The sequence below is a fragment of the Propithecus coquereli genome, unplaced genomic scaffold (genome assembly GCF_000956105.1).
Source record: "Propithecus coquereli isolate 6110/MARCELLA unplaced genomic scaffold, Pcoq_1.0 Scaffold515, whole genome shotgun sequence".
NCBI classification, from domain to species: Eukaryota; Metazoa; Chordata; class Mammalia; order Primates; family Indriidae; genus Propithecus; species Propithecus coquereli.
Genome location: NW_012151008.1, coordinates 1,126,946 through 1,137,804, shown reverse-complemented (window position 1 = coordinate 1,137,804; position 10,859 = coordinate 1,126,946). Strand labels below are relative to the sequence as shown.

General features: G+C 44.7%; 2 protein-coding genes across 3 annotated transcripts in view; one reads left to right on the top strand and one right to left on the bottom strand.

Moving 5' to 3' along the window:
- Window positions 1–2,686, bottom strand: part of NT5C3B (5'-nucleotidase, cytosolic IIIB) — a 10,348-nt gene extending 7,662 nt beyond the window's left edge. The window contains exons 1-4 of the mRNA XM_012656710.1: window positions 2,605–2,686; window positions 2,334–2,432; window positions 1,667–1,736; window positions 1,536–1,582 (exon numbers count right to left, since the gene is read on the bottom strand). Of these exons, the coding sequence (XP_012512164.1) occupies window positions 1,536–1,582; window positions 1,667–1,736; window positions 2,334–2,432; window positions 2,605–2,616 (228 nt within the window). The 5' untranslated portion in view covers window positions 2,617–2,686. The remainder of the gene's footprint in view (window positions 1–1,535; window positions 1,583–1,666; window positions 1,737–2,333; window positions 2,433–2,604) is intronic.
- Window positions 2,687–3,471: 785 nt separating this feature from the next.
- KLHL10 (kelch-like family member 10) lies at window positions 3,472–9,500 on the top strand. 2 transcript variants are annotated; one of them, XM_012656708.1, is made up of 5 exons: window positions 3,472–3,808; window positions 6,603–7,092; window positions 7,796–8,413; window positions 8,708–8,857; window positions 9,069–9,500. In XM_012656708.1, the coding sequence occupies exons 1-5, from the start codon at window positions 3,615–3,617 to the stop codon at window positions 9,441–9,443; spliced, it is 1,827 nt and encodes a 608-aa protein (XP_012512162.1). In that variant the 5' UTR covers window positions 3,472–3,614; the 3' UTR covers window positions 9,444–9,500. The 2 variants fall into 2 exon arrangements, with proteins under 2 accessions (XP_012512162.1, XP_012512163.1); XM_012656709.1 differs by having other exon boundaries at window positions 3,506–3,746; window positions 9,069–9,475.
- Window positions 9,501–10,859: the final 1,359 nt, after the last annotated feature.

Here is a 10,859-nt window from a genome sequence, read left to right as displayed (position 1 = left end):
AAAATAAATAAAACTAAAAGTGACGCACAGATCATGAAAGTAGAAGATTGTACTTTGGGACACAGCATGTGTGGACAAATCCATCAGAGTGTCAACATCAGGCAAATTCACAGCATCTACATGTGTCATCTCCGGCTGAGGTTTCTGTCTACATGCCAGGACACTCCAGGGTGGCTGCTTCAGAGACCATGTATCATGAAGAGCCAGTCAGTAAGACTGCCCGGTATAAATGAGAATGGACTGAGTAAAGAATTTTAACATACGCATGGTCTCAGGAATATGACGAGATCAAATGGAATCCCTGTCCATCTGTCCAAAAGAGGATTAAAGGCAAAGATTACATAACAACAAAGGCAGAAAGCTCCTAAAATGTATTAAGATTCCCAATGTGTGTGTTTTTCGGAGTGTGAGAACATGTTTCTAAAAGTGTACTAGAACTCAACAGAAGAATATAATCTTAAAAAAAGAAAAAAGATTTCTTACGTAAACTTTGCTCCGCCACCAAACCCATCAATACCAAGAATCTTAGTTTCTCTGGCTTCTTATCCTGGAGAGAGCATCCAAACTACTATCTTATTTGTGGACACAGCTTTCTGTAAGTTCATAAAATCAAGGATGTTCAGGAACCAAAAAAGTGACTTGACAAAGGCAATCGGTGGTGAAGCCAGAGCTACCTTGAACTAAAAGTGGCATCTTTAGAGGGTCAGGTTTTACAAATGCAAGAGTTATCTATAATTCACTGCCTATTTTAATAACAAGTATTCATAACAGAGTCTTAGAAGAGCTAACATGAGAGACCAACAGACCAGTTAGCATGCGATTAAGTGGAACTAAATGATATAGTTATTCAGCAGAAACAGCTCAGCAACCTGCAGAGCAAAGTGCAGCTACACAGCACGACTCTGCTCTGGCAAAGCTGTCCTGAGGGAAGAGTGTGGAGCAAGGTAAAACCAACAGTGAAGGCCATGGAGATCGCTTTACGGTATTTGTATACACCTTACAGAAATGGGATGGGAGTTATCACATATTGACATTAACTCAGAAGTCTTTCTTGATTTCTGTTGCCTTATCAAGAAATGTATATTATCAAGGAAAGAACATAATGTAGTGGGAAGAGTCTGGGATAGAATCACATCTACGCAAAAACCAAGCTCTGTGACTTGGTTGTATAACCCTAGGTAAATTGCTGAACCTCTCTAAGCCTCTGTTTTCTCGTTTGTTAAATGGAGACAGAACTAGTCCTATCCACCTTTTGGAGTTATAGGAGGGTTAAATAAAGATGTTCAAGTCTCTTGTAAACTCTGTAGCTAACAGTAAACCTAATGTCCATATTCCAACCATTAATCATCATATGATCTGGCCAATAAGGAAAAGCTGTCCTAATGTAGTAAGACTAGATCCACCCAAGCATAACAACTATTTTTTTTACAAATTAATTTTCTAAGGTTTCTCTCCTGGAATCTTTGGTTCCAACCAGGAACCATTTGAAGTAACATATGACAGCCATTTCTGAGTAAAGAAGTGGAGCAACCCACCTCTTTCTGACATTCCTCGCTGATGATCTTGCTGTTGTCCAGAATATCTGGAAAAACACAAAAGTCCTTTTACTTGCCCCTTAGAAGCCATCACTTGTTAAGCCCAACAAGACAGCTAGTATGTGACTTACTGTGAGAAGAAGGGCATCGTTTTCCATTATATGCAAACCTGCTCAAGGTCATGTCAAAATCAGAAATCACCTACGAGGTAAAAGAGAGATGAGGTCTAAATAGGTACCTTCTCAGGTGGCCCTGCCTCAGCCTGGGGAATGATTATGGAAGTCAAAACAGCTTAGTGGCCAGGCTGTAGGCAAAGCCTTGGGGGAGTTAGAGAGGGACGGAGAGGGGACAGGGAAGAAGTGCTCCTAATTAGTACACGTGTTTACCCTGAGGAAAACCCAGTCTGGGGAAGAGGGGCCTGAAGACTCAGGACCTCTCAGGCTCTTTCAATAGCACCCATCTCAATGCCCTGTCATTCTTCCTACGAGGTATCCACCTTTATGGCCCATCTCCACATCTTCGACTTCTCGGGGAGCCCGCTGGCCTGGGGTGCTTTCTGTTTAATTAGAGGAAGCACCATAACCATATTTAGAAATTTGGAATCTAGGTTTTGGGACAGCTGAGATCTCCTTCGAGGTAAAACAGGAGACCCAACCTGCTTGCCTTCGGGCCCTGGTCATTTCTTGGGGCGGAGGACTTGCAGGTGTCTGCTGCAGAGCAAAGCGGGAAGACCCAACGGGCAGGAAACCTCCCGAGCCGCCCCCGGACCCGGCTGGCCCAATCTCAGCCCAGCGGTACCTGCAACCGGTCTCCCCCGCCCCTGCGGAGGGCGGCCACGATCTCCTGCACCCGCCCGGGCTGCCGCATCAGGACCGAGGCCTTCATCAGGGTGCTCACCTGTCCCGAGACCCGAGAGAACGGCTGACCCCGGCGCCGAGGCGGGGCCGGGGTGTGCGAGGGGGCGGTACTGGCTGGGGTAGCGCGGCAGGGCCTCGGCGGCCCGCTGGGGGCCTCGGAGCGCCCCAGGGGTCGGGGCCCGCCCCACGCTAGACGCTTCCTCCCGTCTCACCTCCTCAGCCATGGTGCTCGGGACCAGACGGCGGCGCCGGGGACAACGGCCGCTCCCGAGGCCGCACTGCGCAGGCGTCGCCTCCAGCGCGGGGGGCGGGGCGGAGCCGGGGGAGGGGAGGGGCTAGGGAGGGGTGGGGCTGACGGGGTCCAGGGCGGGGCCGGGCCGGGCATTGGGTGTGCGGGGAGACGCGCGCGGCCTGGGTAGGCTGGAGCTGTGCGCTAGGTAGAGAAACTGGTGGTGGGTTCTATTGTGAGGAGGAGGGTGAGGGTCCCAAGATGTTTACGCGGGTGGGTGAGCTCCTGCCACTCTTCTGGAGCAAAAACCCTGGCAAGAGTGGGCATATCCAGGCTTACAGTGGTGCGACAAAAGCACCGCTGGATGGGAGGGATATGAAGGAGCCGGGGAGCGAATTGTGTTAAATGTCCAGAAGGTGCTTCATTAACTGGGCCCACTCCTCATTCCAGAGGAAACTGAGTGACTGACACATCCAGGGGGCTGGAAGACCCTGCACTGCTGGGCCAGGATGACATTTAATCAGCTTTACTTCTCCTTTCTGTCTCTTCTGCCGTGGATTTCCTGGAACTCAGTGTCTGAGGAGCAAGTGTGGAGCCATGGTAGGTAGTTGGATGTTTCAGGAATATGGACCTGGGCAACCTGAAGCGGGCAACAGGAACTAGAATCAATAAAAACTCTTATTTGGTATTGGTGGTCACAGTTCTGTTCGGGGTTTGAGGACAAGGAAGGAGGTGTGGGGTGGCCTTCAGCCTGGGTGAGCTTGGTGGAGGAGGGGAGGCGGAAGGGGGAGGGTCAGGAGGGAGTTCCAAAAGCTGAGGGCACAATCCTGAGTGATCTCACTGTCTGCCCAGGATTCTGGAACTTGGGCTGCCTGATGGGACCTATATGAAAGATGTAGTAGGGAAAAGGAGGGACAGCTGGCTAAAGGGGACCCCCACAAACCTCCCCGACACCCTAGGAGAGTGGCCTCTCTCCGCTGGTCCCAGGGTGCTATGGAAATGGAGAGCACGGCGGCCTCCACACGTTTCCACCAGCCTCACATGGAGAGGAAGATGAGTGCGATGACCTGTGAGATCTTCAACGAGCTTAGGCTAGAGGGCAAGCTCTGCGACGTGGTCATCAAGGTCAATGGCTTTGAGTTCAATGCCCACAAGAACATCCTCTGTAGCTGCAGTTCCTACTTTAGGTAAAACAGGGTTGCCAAAGCAAGCCAAAGGGGAAATTGGGCCCATTTTGAGACCTTTTGATCCAGTTTCTGGTTACACCACCATTTAGGGACACTGTCAAAGCTCTGAGCTACCTTAGGCTGGCTCCTTTGTCTTCTGAAGAGGTACAGCTGAAGATCAGAGCCTCTTTCTCTTTGATCTTTCAACTGGATTTCAACCAACTGTTGGTGGGCCAGATGCTTTCATCTTTGATTCTCACCCAAACCAAACTTTGGAAAGGTCGGACACTCCTACTGAATTTCTTACTTAAACCCAGATGACAATGCTACTCCAGGCACCCCTTATACTCCTATCCCAGCAGAGACTTTTTCAAACAGGGTGATAAATTAACAAGGATTGAGGGGATGGGAAGGGGGAATGAGGGGAAAGTACCCAGAAAATAGTTTATCAGAAGAAAAAGGGAGTTTGGACCAAAACCATTGTAACCCAGGAGATGAAAGAGCTATTTTATTCATGAGATGAAAATGTTTGAGTAAATAATTCCAACAAAGATTTGATAAATATGTCCCACCGGTTGCTAAGAATTCTCATTCATCCTAGAGCAGGGTCCACAGAAAGACCAGCTAGTAATTTTTTTTTTTTGAGACAGGGTCTTGCTCTGTTGCCCAGGCTAGAGTGCAGTAGCATCATCATAGCTCACTGCAACCTCACACTCCTGGGCTCAAGCAATCCTCTTGCCTCAGCCTCCCAAGTAGCTGGGACTATAGACGCTTGCAATCACGCACAGCTAATTTTTCTAATTTTTTGTAGAGATGGAGTCTTGCTCTTGCTCAGGGTGGTCTCAAACTCCTGACCTCAAGCAAACCTCCTGCCTCAGCCTCCCAGAGTGCTAGGATTACCAGCGTGAGCACCTCGCCCAGCCCATATAGTAAATATTTTAAGCTTTGCATGCCATACAATCTCTTGCAACTACTCAACTCTGCCTTTATACTGCAAAAACAGCCATAGACAATGCTAAATGAATGAGTATGGCTGTATTCAAATAAAACTATTTATGGACACTGAAATTTGAATTTATTATAACTATCAGATGTCACAAAATATTCTTTTGATTTTCTTTCTCCCAACCATTTAAAAATGTAAAAAACATTTTTAACTTGTGGGCAATATGAAAGCAAGAAGTGGGCTGAATTTAGCCCAGAGGCTATAGGTTTGCAGACCCCTGTTCTGGAGAAAGAATTTGATCTCTAAGCCCATATTTCCTTAAATCTCTTAGAAAAAGAAAGCAAAATATATAGGGGCAGGGACTCTGTTTTGTTCAACACCTAGAAAAGTACCTTGCTACCTAGTAGGAATCCAATAGTTGTGGCATAGTAGTCATTTATTCATTCAAGAATTATTTATTGAGTGCCTATTTGGTGACAGGCAGTATTCTGGGTATGGAAAGAAAAAAATGAATAAAGGGATGAACATTTCTGTTCTCATGAAACTCATCTTCCAGTAGGGGGAACAGGCATTAAATGAGTCAAATATATACCAGATCATCGTGCGTGCTAGGGAAAATAAGGAAGATAGGGAGTGGTGGGTGGCAATTTTAAATAGGATTGTCACAGAAGGTCTTGCTGACAAAGTGACATTTGAGCAAAGACTTCAAGGGGGTGAGGGAATGAGAAATATGAAGATCTGGGGCAGCCTTTCAGGCAGAGGGAACAGCAAATACAAAGAATCACAGGTGGAAGCACCTCTGGTATGTTCAAGGAACCGAAGGGAGGAAAAGGAGGCTAATAGGAGGCCAGAGTGAGGAGAAGGTGAGAGAAAATAGATATTAGTGGTCCAGATCTCGGAGGGCTTTTGTAGTTCCTGGTAAGGACTTTGTATTTTACTCCGAGTAAGAAGAGAAGTCACTGGAAGGTTTTAAGTGGAAAAGGAACATAAACTCTTAAAAGGGTCACTCTGGGCCAGGAGCGGTGGCTCATGCCTGTAGTCCTAGCACTTTGAGAAGCCAGATTGGGAGGATCACTCGAGCGCAGGAGTTCAAGACTGGCCTGGGCAATAGCAAGACACTCCCCACCCGACCTGTCTCTACAAAAAAATTAGCCAGCATGGTGGTGCACACCAGTAGTCCCAGCTACTTGGGAGGCTGAGGCAGGAGGATCACTGGAGCCCAGGAGTTGGCTGCAGTGAGCTATGATGACGCCACTGCACTCTAGCCCGGGTAACAGAACAAGACCCTGCCTCAAACAAAACAAAACAAAACAAAAAAGCCCAAATCATTCTGGCTGCTGGGATAAGACTATAAACTCCAGAAGTGTCAAAGGCAGAAGCAGGAAGATCAGTTAGGAGGTTACTTTGGGTAATCTAGGCAAGAGAGGGTAGTAGCCTGAACTGAGGTGAGAAGTGATCAGACTCTGCATATGTATTGATTAAATGAAACTTATAAGTGTAGTGCAAATTTAATTTCCGTAAGCAAGGTAGAATTTGGTGGGCCATGGGTTGAGACAGAAGAGACCTGGGTTTTACTCCCAGTTCTAACTCTTAATTTCTCCATCCACAAAATGGGAAAAAAGACCTAGTTATCATGATAAGGTAAGAGCAACCAAACGTGAAGTTCTGGGAAAGGTTCTCTTCTTGCTCACCGTTATAAAGCATATGCCTGCACCCCATTTTCTCAGGCGAATTATTTCCAATACGCTCACCGTGAACTATCTGGAAAATGTCCAAACTTTCCTCAAGAAGAAAAGGTGGGGGCAGGGGGCACATGGCAAACAGGACAGAAATGTTTCAGTGGTTGCTAGTTTCTTCCTTTCTTTCCAGAGCTTTGTTTACAAGTGGCTGGAACAACACTGAAAAGAAGGTATACAACATTCCTGGCATTTCCCCTGATATGATGAAGCTAATCATTGAGTACGCATACACCCGGACTGTGCCCATCACACAGGAAAACGTGGAGAAGCTGCTGGCCGCTGCAGATCAATTTAACATCATGGGTATAGTCAGGGGTTGCTGCGAGTTCCTCGAGTCAGAGCTGTGTTTGGATAATTGTATCGGCATCTGTAAGTTCACGGACTACTACTACTGCCCTGAGCTGAGGCAGAAGGCTTACATGTTTATACTGCACAACTTCGAGGAGATGGTGAAAGTCTCAGCAGAGTTTTTAGAGCTCTCGGTCACTGAACTTAAGGATATCATTGAGAAAGATGAGCTCAACGTCAAACAAGAAGATGCTGTATTTGAGGCCATCTTAAAGTGGATTTCTCATGACCCCCAAAATAGAAAGCAGCACATTTCAGTTTTGCTTCCTAAGGTCAAGTTTGGTTATTTTTGTGAATTTGTATCCGTTCACTCGATTCATTTATCCTACTGGGATTGTCCTAAGAAACCACATTCAGATGTATGACAGATTCCAGAGCTGCATTTACATGTGCTTATATAGATGGCATTTCCTAGTATTCTCTGGAATTTTACAACTTTCTTTCCCCTTGGCATTGTTAATTTCTGTTTCCCCAGTTGTATTCTTTGACCCAAATTCTCCCTGGTGGTGGGGAAAGAGGAGGGCCTTCAAAAGAATTCTAAAGAGACTTCCTTTCGCCCTTTCCCATTCTATGAGTTTGCCCATACCCAAGGCAGAAGTTGGACTAGGAACCAAATCATAAGTCTTGCACACAATTGTGGCCAGTTGGTGCTAACTAGTGTTATTTTACATACCGAGCCAGAGATATTCAATTACTGAAAATTACTACAGATTTTTCTGGTCTAGTAGTTCTGTCCAGTGGCTGAGGAATGGACCCACTCTGTGACCATTCAAGGTGCCTGCTATCTAGCTCATTCTCAACATCCAAACGTAAACCACTTCCCAAAAGCAAATATTTAAACAGGGAGTTGAACATTTTGAAACAAGCCAAAATATTTTCAGCAATTCAAAGGCAGACTGTTAAACTGGAGTTAAGGATATGGTATTTCCAGGCACCCTCACCTCATTTGAATGACCTTCTGTGTTTCTCTCTTAGGTTCGCCTGGCCCTAATGCATGCTGAGTACTTCATGAACAACGTTAAGATGAATGACTACGTTAAAGACAGCGAGGAATGCAAGCCAGTCATCATTAATGCCCTAAAGGCCATGTATGACCTAAACATGAACGGACCCTCTAATTCTGACTTCACCAACCCATTCACCAGGCCCCGCTTGCCCTATGCCATCCTATTTGCAATTGGTGGCTGGAGTGGTGGGAGCCCCACTAATGCCATCGAGGCATATGATGCTCGAGCAGACAGATGGGTGAATGTCACTTGTGAGGAAGAGAGTCCCCGTGCCTACCACGGGGCAGCCTATTTGAAAGGCTATGTTTATATCATCGGGGGGTTTGATAGCGTAGACTATTTCAATAGTGTTAAGCGTTTTGACCCAGTCAAGAAAACTTGGCACCAGGTGGCCCCGATGCACTCCAGACGCTGCTATGTCAGTGTGACAGTCCTCAGCAATTTTATTTACGCCATGGGAGGATTTGATGGCTACGTGCGTCTCAACACTGCTGAACGTTATGAGCCAGAGACCAATCAATGGACACTCATTGCCCCCATGCACGAACAGAGGAGTGATGCGAGCGCCACGACACTCTACGGGAAGGTAAAGAACCAGGGTGAGAGGGAAAGGTGTGCAAGCAAAGAGCACGCCCAGAAATGCTGCTGTTCTTCCTTTTTGGGGGTGGATGGAAGACAGAAAGCAGCAGTATTCTTTGCAGTACTCACTCCTTCCTCAAATGACTAAGTGGCTATTTGTAACTATCTTTTATTTGACTTGTTAAAAAGCAATGCATGCACACATGGAAAAAAGAAATTCAGAATGTACACACTGGAACAGTCTTTTTTTCTACTCCCCAGAGGTAACAATTTTAATGATCTTGGAACTCTCTTCACACAGGTCTACATATGTGGTGGGTTTAATGGAAATGAATGCCTGTTTACAGCAGAAGTGTACAACACTGAGAGTAACCAGTGGACAGTCATAGCACCCATGAGAAGCAGGAGGAGTGGGATAGGTGTGATTGCTTATGGAGAACATGTATATGCGGTAAGTTTATCTTGTGCTACAACAAAAACAACACCCCCTAGATTTTCTATTAGCAAATAGGTTTACGCTACCATTGGTAAGGATTTGAAAAACTTTTTTCATGGAAGACAATGGAAGAGGGAGGTATGAAATCGGTTTCCCTGACGCTTCCCCAGTGAACAGAAACAATGGTTAGCGGACAACCATGTTGCATTTCTTTTGCTATCCACAGGTAGGCGGCTTTGATGGAGCCAATCGACTTAGGAGTGCAGAAGCCTACAGCCCGGTGGCTAATACTTGGCGTACGATCCCCACTATGTTTAATCCTCGTAGCAATTTTGGCATTGAAGTGGTAGACGACCTCTTGTTTGTGGTGGGTGGCTTTAATGGCTTCACCACCACCTTTAATGTTGAGTGTTATGATGAAAAGACCGATGAGTGGTATGATGCTCATGACATGAGTATATACCGCAGTGCTCTGAGCTGCTGTGTGGTACCTGGGCTGGCCAATGTTGGGGAATATGCAGCTAGACGGGACAACTTCACAGGATTGGCACTACGAGATGAAGTAAAGTATTCTGCTTCGACAAGTACCCTACCTGTATAAGCCTCTTCATTTAGCTAATAAAAAGTCTAAGCAGTAAGAATTAGTTCTTTTTTTAAATAAATGCAGTGTTTCAACTTGTAAGAGTACTGTAAAATGTTCAACTTAAGGGAGCCCAGGGCTGGATGAATGAGGATGTAGGAGGGAAGGAAGAATTATATTCAACAGTGAGTGCATAATTAAAAAAGGAAAAAAAATCACACAGTACGAACTAGCTCTAAAGAAATATGTTTATTTAAAACTTACATTGAGACAATTAGTAGCTTTAACACAGAACAAGATAGCTTCAGGAACATAAACAAGCTATTTTATAATGTCATGTCTCAAAGTGTTCTAAATACTACATCTCCTCTGACTTAAAGGCAGATAGTCAAGATTATACTTTTCGTAAAGTAGGGGCCTAGATACTGCTAGCCCAAAAAACTCACTGTATCAATTCAAACTAAGTATTTATTTTACAAAAATTCAAGGAGCTCTAGCACATGGATCATAAAATCTTCAAACATCTAGAGCAAGTACTACTTTTCACCAGTGCATTATGCAGGAGCATTAAGTTAACAAGTGCTCTATAGTATGTGCTTCAATGTAAGACATTTGTAGTGATGGTCATATAGAGTAAGACAAAAGCCCCACAAAGTGATAAAGAGCAGTCATTTGGCTATCTAATTAAATTCCTTAAAGCAAAATGACTACCATGTGGTGTTACTGTTATTGTACTACTTCACTCAACTATGAGCTGTTTTGTTTCTAATGACCAGAACGTATGTTATTATGAAAGCATTATAACAAAACCCAAAATGGACTATTCTCAAGAAAGTAACAAGCTGGAGTGATGAACTGTGCCAAAATATTTGACAGTTGAGGAGAGACTGAATTGTTTCTCAAATATTCTACAGTTAAAGTACCCTATTTTTCTAGTGTAGGCAGAGTACTTGCTTCACAGTACTGTATACTTTCAAAGACATGAAATGTGGCCAATATACCCTTCTTATTTAAGCTTAATTTGAGGAAAATACCAAAAAAGTCCCTTTAGTTATATCTGATTAGACCAAGTAACTACAATATACAATTCAGCTCACCTGTATTACAGTATAGGGTTGATATTAGAATTATGAAGCAGAAAACGAAGTATTTTAAACATACCACATGCTACACTAGTCAGAGATAAAGAGGAAAAAAGTGTGCCTTAAGGAACTGCCTTACCAGCAGCCTGAAGTATTTAAAAAACAAAAGCACACAAATCTTCCATAAATACTATCTTTTTAGCTTCGAATTTCTGTTCTACATTAAAAGGGATTTACTTTTTTGGTCCCAGAAATACTACACAAAACCAGGTGATCAAAACAAAACTGATGTCAATGAATTTTAAGAACTTTTGGCAAAAACGTTATTTTTGAACTGGCACAGCAAAAGCAAAGT